This window comes from Uloborus diversus, unplaced genomic scaffold (genome assembly GCF_026930045.1).
Source record: "Uloborus diversus isolate 005 unplaced genomic scaffold, Udiv.v.3.1 scaffold_12, whole genome shotgun sequence".
Lineage (NCBI taxonomy): Eukaryota > Metazoa > Arthropoda > Arachnida > Araneae > Uloboridae > Uloborus > Uloborus diversus.
In genome coordinates this window covers 7581650-7608023 of record NW_026557876.1, presented here as the reverse complement: position 1 = coordinate 7608023, position 26374 = coordinate 7581650, and the positions used below count along the sequence as shown (strand labels likewise).

The following is a 26374-nucleotide window of genomic DNA, read 5'->3' as shown; positions in this document are numbered from 1 at the left end:
AGGGCAGCAAAACGGACCCAATTTTGGCCTCGATCGACCCTTGAATTTGTATGCAAGGAGTTCTTTTTTCTTCTGTAAACCAATTTTTTCGACATTTATGCATGTGCATAAAAGAAAGTTCAAAATATAGTGCAATAATTGACTTAAATGGAATAAATTACAATTTTTTTTGTAGGTACCATAGACATGGGAACCGATTCGCTCGCGCTCACTTAGATCATCTTAACGGAACTGCGAAGGGGAAAATTATTCTTTTTGAACTAGTCTCGACAGCCATTTTATGGGCAAAAAAATCGGTGTTGAAACTGCATTTGGTTCGTTTTTTCGGCGTTTTCTTTTATTTTTTTGGGGGGATAATGCCTTTTGGCATTGAAAAAGTTAACTCTTGGGGGGGGGGGGGAACCTATCTTATTATGTATAACAACAGACAGCCAGGCATCAGTCGAAAAATTCTATTTGATTTGTATTTTTGAAGACATAAAACTTTTAGATCAATCAAAAATTAGTGTTGGGGTCCTGGTAATGTTTTGCAGAAGGAGGGGGGGGAGGCAGAACTTGTAGATTCGGACCTGGCTATACCTTCCCATGACAGTACAGGTGAGCACCATGATGACATCTTACTACCCTCTAAAAATATCCTGCTTGAAAAATTATGAAAAAATGATTAAAAAAAAATGCAGTTCAATCATGTTGACTTTGAACTTTACGCATTTTACGTTTCAGACTTTTAGTTTGTTCTCACTATGTAGTAGTACAGTCGAGTCTTGAATTTTGTTTCCCCTTTTCTTGCATTTGCATTGCCGTATGTGCCAGTTAAATGCATTCATAACATTGAATAAATCCCCCTCCCCTACCGTTGTTCTGACAACAGACGTCAAATGGCTTGGGAGGGTAGGTATTGTCCCAAAGTTTCAAATTAATATTAAGACGCCATTGCAGTTCTGGAATCCATCAAATTGGTGTAGTTCAGACGGCAAAAATTTAAGGGTCACAAATTTGGATAAAGTTCAGGATTTAGGTCAATTAGTATTAGATATGAGCACAGGTAAAATAGTTTGAGTACATAGGGCTTTAATTCGGTTGCAGGGAGGATCTAAATTTGCCTGTTTGGCTGCCAAACAGCAAAGCGTTTTCCTTGGAGTTTGAAATTTTGGCGCAGTATTTGCTTTCCTAACATCTGTCCCATTTCTTGTTGAGTATACAATGTAGTGGCAGTGGGAATTTATTCTATACTGTGAATGCATTCAGTTGGGTGATTGTGTCATGCAAAGAAAAGAGTAAAAAATTTTTAATTTCAGAGGAAAAATCATTGTTCTCTGGAGCTAAACTAGAAACTTTGGATCCTCATTATGGCCGAACTAGGAGCTATGCAGTCAAACAGTTTTACCCGGGCTCATATCTAGTAGGAATTAACCTAAATCCAGAGTTTCGTCCAGATCTGTGCCCCTCAAGGTAGTAAGTTTTCAGTAATCCAAGGTAGTCAGTTATCTGTCAAATCACCTTGGGTTTTCAAGACTATTGTATTTGCTAATTACTTTTCTCTGAGTAAGAATTATGTTCTGAAAGTAGCTATTTTTCATTTTTCAGGTAATTAAGTATGAATTCAAGAGACATAGGTAATGAAAATGAAGATGAATTTCCTAAGATGTCAAACTCCTCGCCGGAAATGGGAAATGGTACACGGACAATGTTTTACCAACATTACCCTAGGCATCGCGGTCATGTGAGGGAATTCGTTGGTGGTTATGAGTCAGAAAGTAACTTCAGCTACCAGGCTACAAGTAGTCAAAGACGTGCAGGACAGGGTCGTAGGAGAAATTGGAACAGGAGGGGCCGGGGAGCCAGCAGGAATAATGCTTATAGAGGCAATCATCATTATAATTTAAGAGAAAATGACGGACTTTACGCTCCTTATCAGCAAGAATGTGATAATGAAAGCAGTGCTTCATCTAAAAGTTTTCACTCCGCTAGCTCTGGAGAGACATCGGGCTCTGATCTCTGTTCAAAGCCGGGAAATGTTCGAGCACATTTAGAAAATGTCAACGTCTTCCCCAACTCGGAAGATAATAGTTTTAGGTGTGATGAAAAAAACGTTCCGTGCATTCCTCCTGCTATGCAAAATGAAATGTCATTTGGTGCAATGGCGAGTGATTCGAAGTCGAGGTTATATGACGTGCAACATGCAAAAAACTATTATGAAAATACTTTGAAAAATCTAAATCTGTCAGACGTGATAATGGACTACAGAAAACAAATCGATGAGATTGCATCAAAGCATATACAACAGCATTTGAAAGGAATTGATAAAATGGCCAATTCGATGAAGACGCAAAAACGCTACGTGGATGTCCTCAGGGGCCATTTGAACAACTTGAAAACGCAACAGGAGCAGTTTGAGCAGTATGTTACCGTAACGAAAGTGCAGTTTTCCTCCATCTATGGGAGCAAAAGTGAGATTCCAGATGTAATCAAGATTGCTAACACTATTCGACATGATTTCCTGACGGAATGTAAGTTGTTCAAACGAATTCTTCCTGGTTATGCTCTGAAATCGGAAGTATTAAATCTTGTAGGAGGAAATCAAGTATCTATTATTTGTGCTGATAATTCTTACTTCTTGAACATTATCATACCTTTAATCATAAAAAACAAGTTTACTGACAGTATTATTTCTTGTGAAACTAACAAACTCTTGACTAATGTTTTAAGAAGGAATTATTCCAGCGTGTCTAATACAGGAATTGACGACCCAATGTCTAAACAGGTCAATATATTTTTCCTTACTGAAGAAGAGTTACTGAATGATTTGTCGAATGATAATATCGAGCTTGGTAACAGCTTTATTGCTATATTCAACATGAGCCTGAAGAGATCCATTATTGCGGACATTTTAATGGCCAAAATGCTTGATTTGCTGATAAGTAACAAACATGCTAAGCTCGTCTTACTCTTATCGGAGTATGATGATGCTTTGAAATATCAAGAATATTTTTCAGACCTGGAAGTTTCAACATTTGCTGCTCCTAAACTGATACTTCCTGTGAAAACTGTTTGGAAATCTATTTCATTATCTCCTAACGATAATTACAAGACGTATGTTGTTAATACGGTCATGTCCATTCATACATTGAATGAACCAGGTGATGTGATCGTTTTCCTCCCATCGTTGGCCGACTGTAGAACTGTATCCATTGACTTGAACAAAAGAATTGTTGATCTGGAGCATAATAATATTGAATGCATTCTCCTGCATGAAAACAGCCCAGAGAAGGAGTGTTTGGACATGTCGTTCAAAAAGTCGGTCCCCAAGCGAAGTATCTTCCTCGCAACGAGTTGTGCAGAAATGCTCGTGATTACATCGGTGCGATTCGTTGTTGATAGTGGTTTAAGAAAAGACTACTTCTTTGATCACCATAAAAATCTCGACATTCTCAGTACAACTTTTATTTCTCATGCCGCTTGCCTGCTGAGGAGAGATATGGCAGGAATCTTCGCTCCCGGCGTTTGCTATCGAATATACAGCAAAGATAATTACCTAGAAGAGATGTATCATATGGAATACCCAGAAATTCTGTCGGTTAATCCCTTCAATACCATTATAAAAGTGTTTCAGTACAATCCAGATACGGCCACATCCGTGGATTTCATCGAGCCCATCCCGGAAGAGATCAAGAAATCCACCATGGACGCTTTGAAAAAATATAATGCCATTAAAAATGGCTTACTGACAACACTGGGGAAGCAGATCGTCAAGCTGCCGTTTCCGCCGAAATATTCGAAATTTATCTTGCTTGGTATCGAATGGGGTTATGCATACGAAGCTATTGTCCTGGTTGCATTTTTCTCCGTGAAGGGCAGAGTCTTTAGGTATTCTGACAATGAGGATGTTCAGCGAGAGATTGATGCTGCAAAATTGCAGTTTTTTCAAGAGGAAAGTGACACCTTGTCTTATTTGTACATCTTTAAGAAGTGGATGGAAAATGGCCGTAGCTTGCCTTGGTGTGAAGACCACTTCATCAACGCCGATGCCATGAATAACGTCTTTGCGAAAGTGGATGAGATTTGTAAGATAACAGAAACCAATTTGAATGAAAGTATTATGGAGGAATTTTCCCCCGGGAATTGTACATCCAGCATAAAAGAAATGCTTTTTGAATGTTTCAAGGACAATTTATGCGTGTACACAGGACATTACAAAAGTGGTTATCGTGTGTTGTCGTCACGCAGCATAGCATTTCTACACCCTTCATCGATGATATGCCAGAAAGAGAACTTGCCCAAGTACATTTTGTATGATCACATGGTTGCCACGAGTCGGGAATTTTTAGTTGATGTTACGAGTGTCGATCAAAGCAACATTCTGACTGCGGTTGAAAATGGTTTGATAGATTTTGATTACAGTGACATGTTTGAAAAGGATTTAGTCCAAAAAATCATAGAACCGGTCGGCGAAAGAGTCATCAAACAGATATTGCTCGGTAAAAAAGGTCAGAGGTTGAAGGAAATAGAGAAAGATATAAAATCCGAAATCGGTTCCGAACTGGTCATCGTCGAACCATCTGCTGAGAAAGGGAGTGTTTCAGTGTATGCTTTGCCTAGTCTTGTTGATGCTGTGGTCGATAAAGTTAATAAAATTCTGAGCACTAGTTTTAATGAATTTTCAAATATTCAGTACACAAATACTCTCATGTTAAAGAAAGGTGAAAGAAAATTGCCCGTTGAAATATCTTGGACAAAAGGGGCCATGACTACAGACCTAAAATTTGGATCACCTAACTCTTCTGGTGGTGTCATTCATAACAATTTGAGTGCGGATGCGTCAGAAAGCGAGTACAGTTCTGCTATTCAGCATTGCATAAATTTGACTTGGACCAGGCGAGCTTGCAATGGGAGGGGTTTTGTTACTTTCTCCAACCACAACGACTTCATGATTGTTAGGAAACTTGCAATGACAAATCTTCACATTTTGGACTGCGATGCTTTTGTTCAAGTCAGTAGAAACACCCTCAATCAACTGTATATTTCTGAACTTCCCCCGGAAACTAAAGTTTCAGACGTGGAAATGGCTCTTAAAGAAAATTTGCTCTTGAAGAAATTGCCCAACATCGTTCCAGAAAACATCGAGTTGAAATTTGTGCCCTCGTTTGAAACAACAGATGACAAACTGGACGAAATTAAAGCATTAATTGAGGGAGACTGCGAAGAATTCACGAGTCTCGTAGATTTTGATGTCGTCGTCCCATCGCCGAAACCATCGGCAACGGTGATGAAAGCATACATTAATGTCAACGATGATACTGCACTGGAAGTAGCTGCTGAAAGTCTTTGCAATACTATGCTGGATGGCTTCAAAGTTTCGGCAATACCGGTTTATCGCTCGGTGATCAAATGCACTGCGGATGTTTGTAAAGCATTGAAAATTCGCTTCCAGGAGGTACTTCCTAAACTTGAAGATGAACTGAGACTCAAATATGACCTTTCTGAGCTTTTCACTTTTAGCATCAAGCTCATTGGAGAAGACACGGCTACCATCAAACTGTTATCGAATCATAGCGAGATCATCAAAGTTCTGCAAAGAACAGTTAATGATCTTTTAGAAGGTGATGTACTGAATAGAAACAACATAAGAGATATTCATAAATTATTTTGCCACGGTGGCCACCTGTGGTTGAGGACGCTCGAAAAAATCGACAACATCTTGATCCTCGAAGATTACAAGTCTAAACTAATCAGGCTATACGGATTGCAAATTAATTGTAACTATGCCAAGAAGAGGATCATTCAATTTTTGGAAGATACCGAAAAGGAATCTGTGAAAACCATTGTGATTGAAAAAAATGACAGGAAACTGCTAAAAGACATCATTCGGAATTACGGTGCAAATCTCGAAAAGTTTATAGAATTGTGTGGTTTGCGATCTGCCATTTTGGATATTAAATCTTGCCATATTAAATTGCATGGTAGCAGGGACAGTATAGAAAAGGTAAGTTTTAGTGCTATTTCATAAATCTCATTCCTTTAAAAGGCTTTTATGTTTTATTTGAGCTTGAACATTTTTGAAATTTTGTACCAGTTAATCAGTTTATTCTTTTTATGCAAATCTATATCATTTCTTCCTTGAAATTATTAGCCAAAAAGATGTTTGCGTCCCCTACATCCCCCACCCCCTAAATGCACACAAATCATTTTGAGTTATCATTCCCTTCCATCTATCCATAGAAAGAAAACATCCATGGATTACAGTGCTTGGAAGAAATCTTTTTGGTAACTTCTTGCAAAATATCGTAAGCCCAGACGGCAGTTTCGTTCTTGTTATAGACTCGTCATTCTGAGAAAGTCTATAACCAGGGCGGTCATTCCAAGCTCGTCAGCTTGCAAGATCGAGATTCTGGCTCACGTGATTGGTTGTGACGTAGAAATGTCGCAAAGTAGTATTCTAATCTACTCGAACCTAGCCGCAAGCTAAGTTCGAGTAGATTAGAATGCTACTTTGCGACATTTCTACGTCACAACCAATCACGTGAGCAAGAATCTCGATCTCGCAAGCTGACGAGCTTGGAATGACCGCCCAGCTGGAGTTAGATATCATCTCATTGAAGCTCAGAATGTCAACAAACATGTAAAATAAATTTAGCACACAAGCAAAAGACATTAACAATGGTGCAGTTCAACTTGTCAATTAAAGGCAAACTTGGTTAACAATGATGGTAATTGTATTATGATTCAATGAGATGACATTTGTATCCAGCTTGGTTATTGACCATTGCAGACTGATGAGCCCATAACAAGGACAAAACTGCAGTTTCTGGATGTCATAACCAGGCTGTTGATATTTTGTATGTAGTTCTGCATTAGCTCTGGCTTAAGAGTGATAATTTACTGAATATTTGGAAACTTGTTTGCTTTCTACCATGGTGTGCAGCAGAGATATTATAGCAATGTTGCCACTTGTTGATCATGCTTTAGCCTTCAACTTTAATGGAATATTTTGTCTTGTCAAATTTAATGACTTGTTTTATTTAGTTTGGGGACTATTTTACATTTTTATGGTTTAATTTTGTTTAGTGGAATATTTCATTTTATTTGTGGGGATGTTAGTTACCAGAGGCATAACCAGGGATTTGGGGAAAACCCATTTCATAAAACGCCTCTCACACTTTAAAGGTCATTCTTTTTTTTTTTTTTTGAAGTGGTGACTGACTGGTGAATTTTTAATCATCATTTTTTTTCATTTAGTAGCCGATCACAGCACTTTCACCCCTACATTTTTCTTGTATTCAAATACAGTGAAACACCATGTTTGCACTTCTCTTTAAAATGTTTTTATCATTTATACATTTTTAAAATTTGTCGCTGCAGAGTCCAATAGATATTAACGCATACATATTATAGGGTTTTTTTTGCAGTCCCTTCAAAAGCATAAAAATGCCACTTCTCAGTACCTTTATATTTAATTTGATCTAATTTAATAACGTAACAATTTTCTGTACTATGGAGAAAGATTTTTCAGTGAAATTAATATTTTTGGAATGTCTTTTAGGCTGAAGATGTCATCCGTGACTTATCGAAAAGCATCGACCCCAATAGAGCCAATGACTTGCTGTGCTCTAGTGAAATGTGCCCCGTGTGTGATTGCCCCGCCCTCAATTTGACCTCTCGCTTGGAGCACTGTGGTCACTTGTATTGCTCTGAATGTATACAAGGGTTGATTGAGCAAGCAAATTTCCCTCTCCAGTGTTGTGCCGAAGTAAGTGGTAGCTTTTCAACTTAAAGCATCAATAAAATTGGCTTGCTCGTTAAAATTTCCTTAACTTTAATATCTATTTATAAATACAGTAAAATCCCTCTAATGCGGACACTAACGGGACAATTTTTTTTGTCCGCAATAAAGCAGTGTCCACAGAACAGGGGTTTAATGATGTTATTTGCCTTGGAATCGGGGAATTAAAAATTGTCCGCTTTTGAGGGGTGTCCGTTAGGAGAGGTTTTACTGTATTCACATTATCTGTTAATGTATATCATCAAAAAAAAAATTGCATGGTGACTTTTTATTTATTTATTTATTTATATTTTTTGAATTTTTGCATGTATTTTGATTTGTTTGTAAAGCTTTAGATGGGGTTGTTCGAAATGCCAAGTTTCAAAGATAGATCCAGACGCAATTTTTCGTTCAGAAAGATAAAAGGTGGTGAGATGCTTGCAGAGGCGATTTATTAAAAGTCATTGATTGAAAATCGGGGATGCTTGACTTAAAATAAACTGGGGGGGGGGGGTTGAAGGGGCTCTGGTCAAAGGAACTCCTATTAAAAACTAGCAGTACACGCGCAGTGATGCCCCTGCTAAGAATTTAAAGGAAGTCCATTTAATTAAAAAAATCAACAATCCCTTCTGGTGTGAAATGAACATTTTCCTTCAACTAAAATGCGTACACACATTTTCAAAAACCTATTAGAGTCTCTTTGGAATTTAAAACTATTTGCCAAAATACATAAAAAGATTAACATTAGCTTCAAAACTCAAAGTAATCCCTCAACTGTGCAGTTCAACATTAAATGCGCCAAGCAACCACTCTACCGTAACCCTGCCCTTTAGCGAGTGAAGTGTTTTTTTTTTTCCGCAATTTAAAATTTTTCGCCAAGTAAGCAATACTACAGTAAAAACATTATAAAGAACAATCACAATTGAATAATACCACAAATGAAATCATTTACTTAGATAACTATCTTCAACTATAAAAACAAAAACAAACATTGTAGAAATAAGAAAAACAAAACCCAATAGAAAAATCCTACTAATCAAATCATGTAATCGGAAAAAAAAAATTGCATTCAAAAATCAGTTTGCTGACCACAAAAGTCCCACAATAGCCTAGCTATTGGCACTGTCGACCAGTGCCCTTTTGAGTTACCTTACACCGCCATCTATTAAAAATTAATAGAACTAAACTTACCCCACCATCTGTTACGAATTCATACAACTAAATGATTAATTAAACATTTATAATTTGCAGTTACAAATATCATGGGAACGCGGTCAGACAGGATAAAAAGTATCCTATGTCCGTCTCTAACTACCTGGTTCTAAACTACCTCCACACCAATTTTCAGCCAAATCGGTTCAGACGTTCTTGCGATTTAAATAATGTAATTAACACGTCTTTCTTTTATATATATATAAATGCTCATGAAAATTTATGTGAAGACAACTTGATGTTGATTTTTATTTTTTTGTTATTGATTGTTTTTTGATTGTACAAATTTATTATTTTCTAGAAATGTTTTGAAGAAATCTTTCTTAGTGATAATCATCAAAAATTCTCGTACGTTGCAGCAATAAATTGCAGTGATTGATTGTGATTTTCTTACTGTCTTTTGAATTGTACAAATTTTCCATTCAACAGGAATGTTTTAAAGAAATCTTTCTTGATGATGTGATTAAGATCCTCGGGGAGGACACGGATAAATTGAAGGCACTTCTGGATAAATCTATGAAACATTACTTGGAAACTCACCACGCAGAAATCATTTATTGCCCTGCTCCCGACTGTACAATGTTTTTCTTCAAGGAGGAAGTTTATAACAAAAAATGGAACTGCTCGCTCTGCCAGAATGATATATGTATCGAGTAAGTTCATAATCATGTTCTAAATAATGTTCATGTTCATGAGATGTATATTGGTACTTTTCTGACAAAGGTACTGTTGGCCTTGCTTAATCGTGAAGCGGATAAACGAATTCCCTGCCTCGAATAAAACCTTTTAGAACTAAATACTTTACTGCAGCGGCAATGTTTAAGATCCCCGCCAAATCAAATAATTTCCCCAGAAAATCAAATAATATTGGTCAATGTTGACAAATATTTTTGCCAAGAAAGTTTTAAGTCAACTAAAAATAAATTAAATAAGAACAACTATTCACATAAAAATATAATATAGCATTTTCTTCTAACGATAGACTAAAAAAGCAACATTCATATTCCATCAAAACATTCTACTATTCTAATTTCTTTTATTGTTGCCAATTGCGAAAAGCATTAAATAAACCTGACAATAATTAAACTAAATAACACAAAGAAATATAAACATTGCAGACAATAACAAATTGATAAATATTAAATGTTAAACAAGGCAGTCGAAGAGAAAAAAAAAAAAAAAAAGAAAGACCTTGAGCAAGCAATTCACTATTTTGGCCTTTTTCAAAAATAATCTAATGAAAAAAGGTGCAAAAACAAAAGTTTTATAACTCAAGTTGTAAGTTACTTTTCTATAATTTTTGTGTGTGTACTTAATACTTAATGGATATACTATTTTCTTTTACTTCACGTATTTTAAAAACTTTTTATCAATAACATTAATTACTTCCTAAATATAGCTATTGATTTATTATTATTACATTTTAAGAAAAATGTTGTCAATTTGGAGAGACAAAGAAAAGTTCCTCGGATAATCAAATAGACCGCTTAATCGAATAACATTTCTTTGAATAGACGGCATTCGTTTAAGTCGAGCCGACAATACTTAACTTGGTTTGGTGGCTTGTTTACTTTTTACTTTTGTGACAATTAAAAAATTGCTTAAAGCATTTGGCCACAAATATAAGGCAATCACAAAATTTAGAAATTGGAGTTGTTTAATGTCGCCAAGTGCAAAATTTTTAGTTTGCAATAAAGATAAATAAATAAAAATGTCTTAAAAAATGTGACTAGTGTAATCTTTTTACCGAAAAGTACCGCTTATTTCTAATAATCAAAATGAACAAATAAAATTGTTCTGCAATTTCTAATAAAGTTGTAAAAATCAACTTTTTATAATAGTGGTTCTTTCTGCACAATTCCAAAAATATGGAATAACGGTGGATACGTTTCCTTGTTTAAAAATGGATTTGAGGCAGGGTTGTCCTGTTTTGTCCACCCCGGGAAAAACCGCTGGAAAATATCGTTCCGGACAAAATGTCATTTTGTCCATTACGTCCATTTTGTCCACTTTTTCGGTAAACTGAAAGTTTTTAGTTAAGAATTTGAAGTTTGAAAATAATAGATAATTATATAGATTCTTCCTATTCAAGTACTATTTTAATATAAAAATAGCATACATAAATATGTATATAAAAAATTGATTGAAAAATATTTTAAAGTGAAAATGAAAAAAATAAGATCAGTTGAAGTTTATGTAAATGTGTGGATAAATCAAATGAGTGTTAATAAGTTTTAATGCATGTAATAGCATTTATGAAAACAAACACATCAGCTACGCACTTTAAGATGTTTATCTGTGATGGGAAGGTGCCTATAATAAATACATTTATAAAATTAAAAAGTAGAAATAAAAAGTTTTTAAAGGTTGGAGTTTCTCAAAACACTAAAATCATAGTTTAAAAAAAAGGAAAAGAAAAACTACTTGATATTAATAAAGGAAATGTTGGCATGAAGTGAAATCTGTTTTTGTAATGCAAAAACAAATATGATGATCTGCAAAAGCTCTCTAGGAACACCTAGGCTGTTCCTAGTCAATTTATTAGTACCCAATGAAGATTCATGTTCATTTTAATGCTATCTACCCCCTTGCTCATTATAGCCTCTTTCGGTACACTGTTCTGAGTACCCACAACCCTACAAAAGTAGTAATTTGTATAACATTAGCATATCCATAACAACATAAATATTTTGCTATGGAGTGACATCAATAAAAGCTCAAAAACTATAACAGTAAAATGTTTTTAGTCTATAAATCTTCGTTTTGTAAGTATGTCTCCAAGCATTTCTTTTGACTTTTCTATTAAATTTAATTTCTACTATTGTAATATATAATAGTGTAATCATGCCCAATAACTTATTCACATTGTTAAATTTTATTACTTTTAAGTAAATTATGATCTAAAATTAATTGCACCTATGTGTAATTAATTATTATTATTTTTTGGATTTATTAAATTCTAAAGTTAGCAATCATTCTATTTTAATTAAATGATTAATTCATAATGCATAATGTTTTTGAATTATATACTAATTTTATTACACCATAACAATAAATTTATGTGTGGATAATCAGTTGATTTTTCATTTCATCCAATTTTGTCCATTTCGTTCAGTTTTGTCCAATTTCTTCCGGCGTCCCGGACTTTTTACAAAAAAGTGGACAAAATAGCAACCCTGATTTGAGGATATCAAAAAATAAAAATATGATATTTTGTATTGTATCTTTATTTCATTAACAGTATGAAGAATACTGTTCGAAAAGCTTAAACAAAGATTGTTCACTATCAGACAATAGACAAACTCATGTAAAGCTCATACTCTATGATGACTCATTCAATGTTTGAGTTATATAAACCTATGTGATATTTGTTTATTTTTCTTGGGATTTTCATGATTTTTGTTAAGTTTTTCATTGGCAAAATTACCTGACAGGATGGTTAATAAATTGATCTCAGAAAGGTTTGCAGTGGATCTGCATAAATTCTTAGATGATTTTCATCCTGCACATTGACTTTTTTATGCATCTAGTCAACATTTTTATGTTGATGTTAGTATCTATTATATGTTATTCCCCAAAGCAGAATGCTACTAAATTTGCGACGTACGTCGCAGAGCAGATGCCTGAGCTGCAGAACAATTCTGTTCAAATGTGAGAGGAAAACTCAAATTTTCTGCAGAAATTCTGCAAATTTCAATGAAATTTCTGCCAAAAATCTGCAGAAACCGTGGAGCCAAAAATATGCAGAAACCGCGGTTTAAAAATATGCATAAACTCCGGTGCCATAAATATGCAGAAACTGCAGTGCGAAAAATATCCAGAATCTGCGGTGCCCAAAATATGCAAAAACTGCGGTGCTGAAAATATGCAGAAACCGCGGTTTAAAAATATGCAAACTCCGGTGCCATAAATATGCAGAAACTGCAGTGCGAAAAATATCCAGAATCCGCGGTGCCCAAAATATGCAAAAACTGCGGTGCTGAAAATATGCAGAAACTGCGGTGCAGAAAATCTGTAGAAACTGTAGATTTCTTTAAATTGGAAGAAAATCTAAAACTTTCGCAAATTACGATAATTTGGCGGAAAGCTAGCGATGTTGAGTTTGATAAGTCCTTTGTAGGGACTTTCCCAATGAATCTTCATCCACTGCAATTTCTGCCATACACGTATGTTTTGGGAACATGCCAACATTGAAACATGTCCATCGCCGGAAATTGAGTATCTTGTTTGAAATTTCAATCCCTTTGCATCCAGAAAATATTTTAATTATTTAGGAAGTTTTGATGTGTATTATTATAGACTACCCAAACTCGACTTATTTTATTTATTATTTCAGTAATTTTTTAACATTATTTTAATTGCTCTTTCATGATTAAAAATTAACCAAAAAAAAAAAAAAATGTGGTTTGACACCTAGGGTTGGATTTTTTTTGTAATTTTGTATCTTTGCTCTTTCTATGCATTTTAGAAAGCATATAAACTATTTTTGGAGAATCTCAATCTGTTTAGATTTGACACCTTAATTAAAGTTTTTTTGAGAGATTTTATAGTTTTCATTATCAACTAATTTTCCAAATTCAGTGCTCTTTAATTAGTCATTTGGTTGAAAGCTGTGATGTTTCTGAAAATATCTCATTTCCACAGAAATAAATAGCAACAGTCCAGTTTAAAAGAAAAAAAAAACTCCTATATGAAATGATTTTGATTTTTGGCATCCAATTTCTGTGATGTGGGATATGTCACGTGTTTTCGCATACAATGCTTGAAGTTTTTGCAGAACAATTTTGGCCAAATGATTTTACATTGCAGAACATCGTAAAGTATTCTGCTTTGGGGATGTAAGTTAAAAAATTGTATTCCAAAATTTTTTTCAATGTTTCAATCCTTTGATGCAGCAAGGGGTGATTTTCTGATTTAGTGCTCTACCCCCTAATATATTAAATTCTTTGTGTAAAATATAAAGAGTTGTGCTGCTCAGGGATACAGTGAGGGTGGTATTTTGTGGGTTCCCCCCCCCCTCCAGATTTCGTGTTTTCAAGCCATATTGCCCACCCTATTTTAGTAAGATGTTTATAGGGAGTGTTTTGATCCTCCCCCTTCCCTCTGATCCTCTCCAAGAGAACTTTGGCTGATGCTACTGGTTTAGATTTTCAAAGTGAGCAGTTATGAGTTTGTAAAGTGAGATACCATAATCATAAAAGATGGAAATTATTAAATTTCTGAAAGTTGTCACAGAATGACGATATACATTTACTTGAAAGCGTAGTATTGTTAAACAGAATTATTCTCTTTCTTTTACAAAGTTTTTTGGTGACTTCTACTTAGTGCCAGAAGTCAAAAATTTATTACAATAATTTTGCAATTTTATGCATTTGTTGAATTTATCAATTATGTAGTAGGATTTTCAATCTTACTGTTCATAACATGTTTTATTGCAAAGTATTCAGTTGCTGCTTTTTTGGAATATTAAATGTAGACTACATTTAATTTGAAAATAATAATAAAGTATTAAGTAACAGTTTATTCTGTATTTCAGCTGTAATGTTGTATACCACCAAGGATATACGTGTGATATGTTTCAAGGCTCAAAAAGTGATCCTGATTATTCATTTAAGGTTAGTAGATTAATCAGAAATTGTTGTTCATAATTCTGCATTTCAGGGTGTGTGTTTGCTTTCTAACGAATAGCTGTATTTATTTCTTTAAAAGGTTTTACAATTTTACTTCAAATTGTTTAGAATGAAAAAGGGCTGTAATTTTAATTTTTGTATGTGTTTTCATTTTTCTAACAGTCTTGTGTGTTGCAAAATTATGATGAACAACAACACTGTTATGTTTATTATTCTTTTTACTATTTCTTTAATTGTCAGTTTTTTGTATATTGTCCCCTCAGAACAACAGTTGGACATCTTAGTGTTATTCCTGGGATTACCTGTCTTACTGTTGCTCTGAGGCGACGATATGTGAGGCGTTCGATTCATGTTGGTTTTCCGCGTGTATTTTGGTTTTATCTTTGCACTTACAGTTCATACTGGAATAAGCATTTTCTGCTCAATACTGAGATGCTAGATACTTATTTAACACTCTTATGACCAATTTTCAAAAAAGAAAAAAAAAAGGGGGAGGGGGAATGTATTTTACCATTTTACGCCCATATATTGCCACTTATAATCAGTGTGAACGAATTTTTTATTCAAAAGCTATCTTTTTTTTATTTTTTTACAAAATGCATAATGAGATCAATTTTTAGCAAATCTATTTTGTTTGAAACTAATTTAAAAGCATGCATATAATATGTAAAGGTGACAGATTAAAATACAGTTTTCTTACATTTAAAAAAAAAAGAGAATCAAGGAAGCTCAAATTATGCAGCTCAAGGAACAAGTTAATTTTTCTTATCTGACAAATAGTGCAATTAGTCCTCAAAAGATGTTTGCATCTTTGGTGCTATTTAAAAGTGATTAATGTAGTCATTTTAAGGGCTAAGATGCAGTACCATATCCAAGTCCATGAGGTCCGGATTCTCCGGGAAATAAACTAAAAAAAAAATGAAAAATGAAAATGCTTTATTCAACCCTAATTTTCCTACTCATGTAATAAAAAAGAATTCGAATTGGGAACATTTAATTTTTTTTAAATTCTTGTATAACATAAGGAAAATCAAATTTTAAAAAGATTCCTATTTCTTAAAAGAGGGTTGAGGTAAAAACAAGCTTCCACCAACATACGTCTTACCCGCAACTCCAAGAGCAATTATTTTGTTAATTTTGAGCAAAATTGTGTATGAGGACATCTGTTAATAAGGTGGCCATTATTAGAATTATTTTTTAAAATAAGATCCCCCCCCCCCTTCTTCTGAAATTAAGCCACGGCTATGTCACTTCTCATATGTGTTTTATACAAATGAATAGTGTCAATGAGCAAATAAGAGTAATTTTATGGGTATTTGGAAGTTTTTTTTTTTTTTTTTTTTTTTTTTTTTTTTTTAAGTAGGGGCATTGTATGAGTACAGGTTGACAAGAGGCTTAACTTTGTTTAATTGTGTTAAATGGTTTATTGAATGATTGTTTACATTATTCAAGTATCCAACATTAGGAGGAGGTAAATAATCATTCAATAAACCAATTGAAAGAGTAAAGAAGTGACTTTTCTGCACTTGTGTCATCCTTTTTATAATTGCAGTCAAGTATCAAAGTTGATGTGTTTACAGGTTTTAATTTTCTCAAAATGATCGATCTGTCAGAATATCCTAAATTTTACCACATTTAAAATTAGAAACATTTCTTGAAATGTTTTTTATTGACAAAAGTCCATTATGTATTATTATAAGGGCTGTAGCCAGTAGCTTATTTCTTGGGGCACCAGGTAGTATCAATCGACTGGAGAATGAGGGTGCAGAGATCACCCCCAGCTTCTCTGGTTTTGTTGGGATGTCATTACTGAAAAGGGGGGGGGGGGTCAAAATGCCATTTTGGGTGCACAAATGGAGATTTAGGTTCAATTTTTCAAAATAAGTCCCCAAAATGTGGTTTTAGGCTATATTTGGAGATTTAAAGGGGTCATGACCCCCCTTCTGAATTTGCACATGCCCAGATTTTAACTAAGTACTTTTATTTTATAATTTGATTCATTATGATATTTTCATGTTCCCCCTCCTCCCCAAGTGCGCATGTTTGGGGGCAGGCACAGTAATTTTGAGGGCGATCACAAATTACTTTTATGGGCTCCTCTACATATTGTTTACTCTTACTCCCTACATATATTTTACCTCTTATTTCAAAAATTTTGTTTCCCCTTCAGACTCGGGGCCCGAGCCAGCAGGTGTACCTTCTCCCCCCCCCCCCCCTGTGTACGCCCCTGCTCATGTTTCAGGTTTCATACTTTATTGGAACATTCTGGAATGTCCAGATCTATATGAACGGTCTGTCGTTTTATAAAGGAGGATAAAAATGATGCTGTTTTTAATGCATTTAACACTATATATCGTACAATATAGTTTCTACCATTGCTTGTGATTTCTTGCCAACAATGCAATGATGTCAATATGTAAATCTCATATTAGAACAACATGTTGTCTTTGTTGGCGAGAAACTCAATTAGTGCTGTATTGACATCTTCACATGCAGCTTTGGCGACCCTTCACAAAGTCGCACACAGGTCTGGGAAATTCTTCACATCTGCCACTCTGCAGACTTTGCAACGTTTGATTTTCACTTATTCTTCTCTTTTACTACAAAATTTTTGTTGTGGAAAAAAATTCAGAAATGAAAGTCTGTCGGAACTGCATTCTTTGCTTCCAAAAACAAGGTGCTGTTAAAAAATTGGATTTACACTTATAATCATGCTGGCAGGAAGTCACTGCAAGCTTACTTGACAATGGAAAATCTAAGTTGGTAAAACCCACGCATATGTAATCTTTTTTGTCATAATTTCTATCAATTGGTAAATATTTTCATTTTTTTACTTAAAATACACCACCAGTTCATTTATTCCATCCGAGGACTGCAGTTTCGTGGTTTTTAGCCCTCATCAGCCCGGAATAGGAATCACATGAGCTGGAGGCGAAAAATCTCTTAAGGGAGCCAAGAGAGCCAAACAAACTGGTAGCTAATGTAGAATTAGCACACCTGATGAGTGACCGCAGCAGTCCTTGGATGGAATAACTGAGCTGGTGGTGTATTTTAAGTATTTCTGCCTTAGCCCTGGCTTAGGGCGGTAATTTACTGCAAAAAAAATTTTCAATTTTACCAGCAAAGCAGTAAATTCATCCACCGAGCCACGCCAGCCAATAGTAGCTCATAAACAGGTGGCAATCCTCTTATTCGCAAAGTAGATTGGGTAGGTAGCTAATAAGTGTGACGTTTTATTTTTCAACTCGGGGGTTTTTCTTCTGCGTGTCGTAACGTCACTGTTAACTTAAGTTGCAAGCAAGTATAGCAACAATGAAATTATATCATAGAGTAGATATCGTTAAAATGCTATAAACCGATTTTCTTCCAATACATAAATGGACAAACAGTGTTTCCTCCAGATCAAAAAAGGGGTAAGAACCCAGAAAAAGGGGGCACTTCTATTCAAATTAAAGGACACTTTCTCAAAAGAATTTTGTGATGAAAAGTATATTTTATTTAATAATTATTATTATTGTTCTACTAAATGCATGAAAACTACAAGTATTTTTCAATAGTTATTATTTTCTTAAATAATGAAAAAACTTTAAAATGCTTGGTTCAGTAAATTATGTTCAAATCTGGGTAAAATCAGTAATTCACGACAGCAAAATTTTCATTTGAAAATTGATTCTTATTCAAAAAATTGGTAAATATCATGTTAAAGTGTTTAAGTTCTATGAAGAATACAGAGTAAATACTAATCTTCAAATCAGAAATAAGTTTTTAGATTTTAATTCCTACTTATTATTAGTCTCACATTAGACAAAGGGGGTGATATTTCATTCCCAGGTTAGCGACAATTTTATTTTGCGGGAAAGATTTAACAGTAATCAAGTACAGGGGTATCCCTCGTGTAACATGGTTAATTCGTTCTGTGTAGTATCGAAACCGTGTTATAGGAGACTTATTTAAAAATAGTTTTTAACTCATTTTTTAAGCTAATTATGCATGTACATACCATAAACCATGTCAATATGTTTTGTGTTATACCAAAACCGCGTTTCATGTTATATTGAAACCGTATTATACAAGACTTAGAAATAATGTAAATCAAGAGATGTGTACCGTGTCCTATCAAAACCAAGTTTCATAAAAACAAAGTAAAAACTTAGAAGAGTATCAAACATTAATAGGATGTATTAAACAAAAATGAAAAATTCCACCTTTTTTAAACATAACTTTCGTGTTGTATCAAAACCTTGTAGTATTTATACAGTAGAAGACCGTTATAACGCACACCTTAGTACCAGAGCTATTGCGTTATACAGGTTGTTGCGTTATATAGGTCATTTCACAAATTTTGAAGCTGTTATTCAGCATATATCTATATTTTTAGCACTTCAGAATGAGTTTTGTCTGCAATGAGTATTAAAGCACCAATATTACAATTAGTTATTCACAAATAAATATGTTTCACAATCAAAAGAAAGTGCATTATCCTGCACTTCTGCTAGCTTCATGGTTTCCATAACAGCTGCATTTGCTAGAGCCATCTGGTGTTTATTGTGAGTATTAATTTTCATTTAAAAGCTTTGGATTAAAATGGAATGATGAAAAACTGTTTCAAAGTTTATTTTGTCTAACAATTTTTATGTTAGCAAAGCAAAACAGGGATTTTTTAAACTTTAAAACCTATTGTTTACCTCTGAAAAATTGTGCGGTTTATAGAAAATTGCGTTATATAGGTTGGCGTTATAATGGTCTTCTACTGTATTCAAGTTTCGTACCATGTGTAATATTGAAACCGTGTTATAATAATCGCAAATTTGGTACTGTGTAATATCGAAACCGTGTTGTACAAGTACCGTGTTATACGAGGGACGCCTGTATTGTTTTAAACTTCCAAGGGTCAAGGAGGGCACATAGAAAAAAGAGGGCAAAGTGCATCTAAGGTTGTCTTTATACGGACATGATAGAGGATTGTTTGGGCAGGGTGCAGTGCCCTCCTAAAAATGCCCGAGGGAAATACTGGACATAGCTTGCTGGTAAATTTTTATAGGTTAGCTATGCAGGGTGTTCCGATTTAACCTGCAAAGACCTCTATTTTTGCAACCGTTAGTCCTAGATGCATATTTCCAATCGCAAAAATGTTTAAAATCAGATGCAGAGTTAAGATATTAAAAGTTTGAAGCAAAAATAAGAATGAGTCAAAACATACAAAATTTTAACTTTTTTCACGGGCCCTGGTCCCCAACTTATGTTTGGGAAATAATCTCCATTGAAAAATATTACTACCACAAAAAACATTCCACTTGTACAACCAAAACTCAATGAGATATTCAAAGTTTTAAGGGACCATACTAAAGATGAGATTGGAACTTATCGCCCTTTCGGAGGAATGACAGGTTTTTGAAGTAAAAAAAAAACAAAGCATCTATATTTTTCATTTCTGTTCCAAAATAATTGCAAATGTTATGACATGATGCGCAAAAACACACTACAAAACCTCGAACAATTTGAAAAATCACACTCTATGCACACATACAATTTAAAACCCTTGTTAACCTCTATATTTTCCCCCAAAAGTTTTTATTAACGCCGAGTGTAAAGTGGTGTAAGTCGTAAAACGTCATATCTCATTGAATATTGGTCGTGTCAAACAGTTTGTGTTAGAATTATTTTTAAATGGAGATTATTTTCCTAAATGTAAGTTAGGGGACCTAGGGCAGGAATTAAAATTTTATTCTTGTATTTTTTAACTCATTTATATTTTCACTTCAAACTTTCAACATCTTAACTTTGTATCTGATTTTGAACATTTTTGCGTTCGGAAGTCTGCATCTAGGACTAATGGTTGTGAAAATAGAGGTCTTGCTGGTTAAAACAGAACACCCTGTATAAATATCAAAATCGTTAATATCAGGATTTTTTTTAGGGGAAAAGAGCGTGTGTGTTTGAAAAAAATTATCATCATCAGTTTGAACATCTGTATAAACGAATGAAAAAGGATCAATAAGAATTGTCCTATGAGCCAATATATTCAACGCGTGACTTGATTCGGCTTTTATTTTCCTGTTTGTATGATAAATAAAAAAATTTCTCTTTCACTGTCATGTTTGTTTTTGTTGGATACTTGTTTCTTTCAAGGTTGGACGGTATTTTTAAGTTTAATTTCATTAATGCACCAATGAGCAAATTGGCTGATTACTGATTTATCAGGAAAAGGTAATAATTGTCAAATTTATCTTGTTTTAGCCATTTAATACAGGCCTTATATCTTTACAAAAAATAAAAGGTGATCTTAAAACACAACATTTATTAATACAACTAGCTGCATTGCCCGGCTTTGCACGGTCTACCTCAAAAATAAAAGTTATGTCAAGTGACGTGTGTTCAACAATTAAGCTTAAACAAAAAAAAATCAGTAAAATTTTGCAGCAGATTGCAGAAAAATAACCAAAAAGGAAACATTTTAAATCACCAGATTACAGGAAAAGCCTTTAAAACAAAAACCAAAATTTTACTTGTTCATATTCGAGGAAAAAAAATGGCTACATATCTTTATAGTCTCAATGATTTTCTTCACGCTATAAATTTTAATAAAAGCATTATTATGGAAAGTTGAGATGAAGCACTGAATAATAATTTTAATGGAGGAAAGCCTTCGAAAAATAGGGATTTTATGTCAAAATCTAAGTTTCATAATCAAAAGTTTTTAATTGATATCTCCGCTAACTATTATCGGAGGATTGTGTTAAATAGCCAAACATAAAGACGGAAAATTTACGAATCTATCTATACCATGCTCGATAGTCATTGACGTACGGGAGGAGTAACTTGGACATACATACTACATAGGTACATACATAGATACATATGCGCAGTTTTTAATTATATGAAATATTTTAATATGCAAAATAATGCCATTAGAAATATTTTTTACAGTATTCTTAATATTTAGTACGTTTTCAATCAAAAGTGGTTTTTTTTTTTGTGAACTCCGAAACGGAGGTTTTTGCACAATTCTTTTCCAAAGTGAACAACGTTTTAGCATTAACTATTGATACAAATCAATTTTAATCCTTCGACAGTCCAGTATTAATTATTCTGTAAAGTTTTTGGGCTTTTTAAAGCTTGAAAGGGATTTAAAGCAATAGAAAACTTGTATTTTCTGCAAAATACGCTTTATTTTTTTATTTCAAAACAACAAAAAACACCCTTCTACTTTTTTCTAGGGCTCGACCGATTTCATTTTTTGGCTGATGCTGAGTGTTGGCCGATTGTTTTCCTCCAAATGGCCGATGGCCAAAAAGGAAAAAAAAATCTAAAAGAAATAAATTGATAAGACTCTCAGGGATTTAAAGGATCATTGATTCATTTCACTCTACTTCCTTTCTACGAATAAGGAATTGTAATCACAAAAAATAAAAATAAAAAAGAAACAAGATTTCGACCTAAATTTCTATTTTACAATCACCCAATTTAATGAACGTCTCCTTAGTTACAAAAATGGAGTTACAAAAATTGGTATGATAAATGTTTTACAGCTTCTGTGATGGAGAAATAGGGCCCCAAAATATATATCAACGGCCCTCAAACTTGTAGCTCCACAGAAATCGATACAGAAAAGACTGCATTACTGTGATTCATATTACAAATATCGAAAAATTAAAAATTACCATCGGTTCAACGGGAATCTAACAAAATGAAACAAAACTGGTTTCGCCATCTCATATTTGTTTCCATTGTCTCCAATTCGGCAATATGTCACCAGATGATTGTCAGTCTGAGACGCTATATTAGTTTTGCATTGAAATAAGTAATTAATAGCCACAAAAAATGAGTTAATAGACTTTTTAGAACACCCGATCGAAAACAAAAAGGGAAGTTCACAACTGGAATGTACGCACACCCCACATGCGAAAATTTAGCCTTCTACAGCTTACCATTTTTGAGTTATGACATACGAGATACATATGTACATCCAGCTGCAAGAAACAACGCAGTAATTAACTTGTTTGGTACCTGAATGCAGTATTAAAAACTCTTTCAGGGGTGACTAAAATAGAAATTCATACTGAAGTTTAAGTAAACAATTTTATATAAAAACAATAACTCCCTTTACTTTGTATTAAAAGTAAAACAGCAGAGGTCCTTTTCTTTTTCAAAAACATCGGCCAATTCCATTAGCATTTCGATGTTTTTTAAGGCCGATGTTTCCTTCAAGTTAGCATCGGCCGCCGATGTCGATGGCTAAAGTGTTGAACCATCGGCGCTGATGCATCGGTCGAGTCCTATTTTTTTCTACATAGCAAGAGAATGATTTAAATATGCTACAAAAAATATTTGATGCAGATCGTAGTAGGTACTCCGGAGATATGACTTATTTAATCTCCCAATTGAAAAAACATAAAAACCGACTTTAGATAAAGAGTGGCAACGCCCAAGAGAAGTCACACTGAAAGGGAAAAATATTAGCTTGAAATTGATACCAAATTCAGCTTATTTGGTTGAAAAATCAAGAAATTAGAGAGATTTTCTGAATTCATGCCAAAATGGCGACTCCAAAAAATGATCAAAAATCAAATTTTTGAAAAAAAAATCTCCAACGTGTAATTTTTATTCAAAATATCTAAAAAAAATAATTTGAGTTCATCTCATAAATATCTATTTGAAAAAAAATAATATGGTCAAAATCGGAGATATGACGGCACATGGCATTAGACGATTTGACGTGAAATTACCCTTATGTGTTTTCTATAACCATTGTTTTATCGTAATAGTTTCCCCCATAATTACTAAAACATCCCTTTTTTGGGGTGAATTTGGTTGTTTTTGTTGTGGAGATATTTGCTTCATTAGGAAGTTCGGTTGAGAGCATTGAAATATGCTAGCCTCCTGAATAAATTGGGAAAGTTGGCAGATATGGCACATTGATTTAAAAGTTTTCCTCTTTGTGTACAATATGTTTTTATCAAAGATTGTGATGTAGTTTTTTATTCCTCTCACTAGCTGGGCTGCCCGGCTTTGCATGGTCTACCTCAAAAATAAAAGTTATGTCAAGTGACGCATGTTCAAACAGCAAATCTAAAATTCCCAAATAAATTTAACGCAAGCTTCTTGATTATCTTCTGATGGCAGTACCCCCCCCCCCCCCCCAAAAAAAAAGAAAGAAGATAAGTTGCCAAATAATTATCAAAAGGGGATATTTTTACCTCAAAACAAAAACAAAATTATATTTAGTCACAATTGGGGGGAGGGGGGAGTGGCAACCTTCTGAATGGTATTCATGCCAGCTTAAAATGAGATTGTGCAAACGATAATTTTTCTGATATGAAATTCTGTTCCATTAGGCTTAAAAATGCTTTTAGATTTTTCCCCGTTGATTTTACAGCTTTGTTTTTCGAAAGAAGTAGAACAATTTTAGTGGTATCTTTCGCGGACTTTCAAATGGGACCTAAATAAAAAAAATCGGATAATTATTTTGGGTAGAAAGATGCATTTAATGCCATTTTTGGGCCCTAAAATTAAAATTCAAAAGGTTCGGTTCTTTTTTGGCGTTTGAAAACTCTCCTACATTCCTTCTCAGATGCCCAAATACCTCCCTGCCAATTTGGTCCAGATCCGACGTAAACTGTGGATTTGTATAGGAAACATATGAACATACATGTATATGTTGTTTTATTTACATAGATTTTTATTAAACCTATATTAATCTCTTTGTTTAGGCTTGGAAGAAAACTACAAATCTGTGTAAAGAATGCCCCAAGTGCAAAAGTGCAATTGAGAAAAACGAAGGCTGTGATCACATGACGTGTATCTTGTGTCAAGCTCACTTCTGTTGGGTGTGCACTAAAGAATTCCCCACCAAAGAGGAAGTTTATAACCACATACCGTTTTGTGCACAGCATCCCCGCTGGTAAAAACTAACCAGTTTTTCATTACTCATTTTTTGTACTGCTGAAAGTGACTTGTTGATTTTTTCTTATTCATGGCATTTCTGTACCTTGGAGCCAGACTAACATAAGTCCAAAAATGGCGATTTACAGGATGTTACTTCTTTGCGCATGTAAAATCTTATTCCACATTAAGCCAGAATGTAGTTCCATATAAAAAAAAATAATCCCTTATAATTAGTGTCCCCCTCCCCCCTTCATGCATTTTTAGGAGAGTACTGCCTCACCTCCTGCCCTCTTTTTTTTTGTAACTCTCAATGTTGCCCTCATTTCCTTTTTGAAGTTTTAACAAAACTTCATCCATAAAAAAAAAAAAAAAACGCATGGCTTTGAAACATGACTCTTAATGTTTCCCTTATCCACTAGAATTTTATTTGAATTGAAAATCTGAGTTTTCTCTCTTTTTCAGTTTTTTAAACCAAACATTAAAAAGCTTTTTATTTTTATTAAAAAATAATTATTATTGAAAAATATTTGTATTTTGTATGCACATAGTGTACAAAAAGAAGAAAAAATAAGCATCTTTTCTGCTACATAACTTCTGTTAAAAAGGTTCCCTTTTAACTGGAAGCACCCAGACCCTTTTTTAGTCTGTGGGAAACTAATTAATTATTTACCCATGTCCTATTTTTACCTATTACCTAAGAGTCCACGTCCCAATAGTCCAAGAGCCTACGCCATAGTATAAAGGCCCAATTTTTTTTTGCGTAACCACATCACAGCGGGTTATAAAGGTTTGCTATTAGTTAAGCTGAGTCGCCCTGGCTTTGGCAGGAAATAAGTAGCAAAGGTGCGTAAAATTGCTGCAAAAACTAAATATCATAGATTTATTCCTTGTCACATGACCTGGCGGTCCCCATCCAACCATCTCCGATTTTAAGGCCGTTCTAGAGATGTGCAGACATGCCTTTGAGACTAACATATGCAAAGTTTCAGCTTCTAAGATACAAATCATGAGGACCTAGGGCACCTCAAAAAGAAAAAAAAAAGGCCTCCAATGGGGGAACCGTGCTAAACATGGCAATTTGCTTCATGAAGCTGATCCTCCATTTTGGAGCCATATTCTTTGATCGATCGCAGATCTTCAGGATTTAGGTCTTTCAAGCTGAAAATGTATAGATGAGTTTCAGGCCCGGACTGGCTCCTTCTGGGGTGGTCGGCTAGGTGCTAGAAAGGGGCCCCGGCCTCCTGGTACGGAGGTTCCTGGGGCCCTTTCCTGCGAAAATGTGAGAAAGTTATTGTTTCAAAAATTGCTTTTTCTTTTTGGACATGTTAAATAATAAAACTAAAGTTAAATTTATGTATAAAAAAACATGTGTTTGAAGTTTTACTTGACTTACCCTTTAGCAGAAGGAAATTTGATACCATTTTTACAAAATCTATTAAAGGTGCGTTATTTTATTTATCATTATTTCTGAATTGAACGTTTTTTTTTTATTATTTTTTTTTTTAAATTTTATTTACCTTGTAAGCGGAGACTATGTGGAGAAGGATTGTGATGCAGGGCCAGGGTTGGAAAGATTTTTCCCACAACCGGTATTTACCGTCCTGGGAAATACTATTGTTTTTCCCGCACGGGAAAACTGATTTGATTATGAAAAATATAAATTCATAACAATTTTTGAAAATCAGATGTAAAATTCTCCATTTTTAGGCCTAATGGGGGGGGGGGGAGGGGTAGCTTAGTCTCTAAGAGGGAGCTTCTTATCCTCTCCGTGGGTGAGCCACTGTTGGAAGGGGCTGAGATTTTTTTTATCACACGCTATTTTAAACTTAAAGCAATGCCTTAATAGTAGAAAATTATCATACCTCTTTTGCTTCATCTTGTCACTATT

At 34.2% G+C, this 26374-nt stretch overlaps 1 protein-coding gene across 2 annotated transcripts in view; it reads left to right on the top strand.

Annotated features, from left to right (window-relative positions):
• The window catches only part of LOC129232383 (uncharacterized), a 28384-nt gene extending 3372 nt beyond the window's left edge, over positions 1–25012 (top strand). Inside the window, exons 2-6 of one of the 2 annotated variants that reach the window (XM_054866532.1) lie at positions 1588–5983; positions 7541–7747; positions 9401–9624; positions 14508–14586; positions 24312–25012. In XM_054866532.1, coding sequence (XP_054722507.1) covers positions 1598–5983; positions 7541–7747; positions 9401–9624; positions 14508–14586; positions 24312–24506 — 5091 coding nt within the window. In that variant the 5' untranslated portion in view covers positions 1588–1597 and the 3' untranslated portion in view covers positions 24507–25012. Of the gene's footprint in view, positions 1–1587; positions 5984–7540; positions 7748–9400; positions 9625–14507; positions 14587–20518; positions 20646–24311 lie in introns of those variants that run through there. The other variant, XM_054866533.1, reaches the window with a different exon arrangement.
• Positions 25013–26374: the final 1362 nt, after the last annotated feature.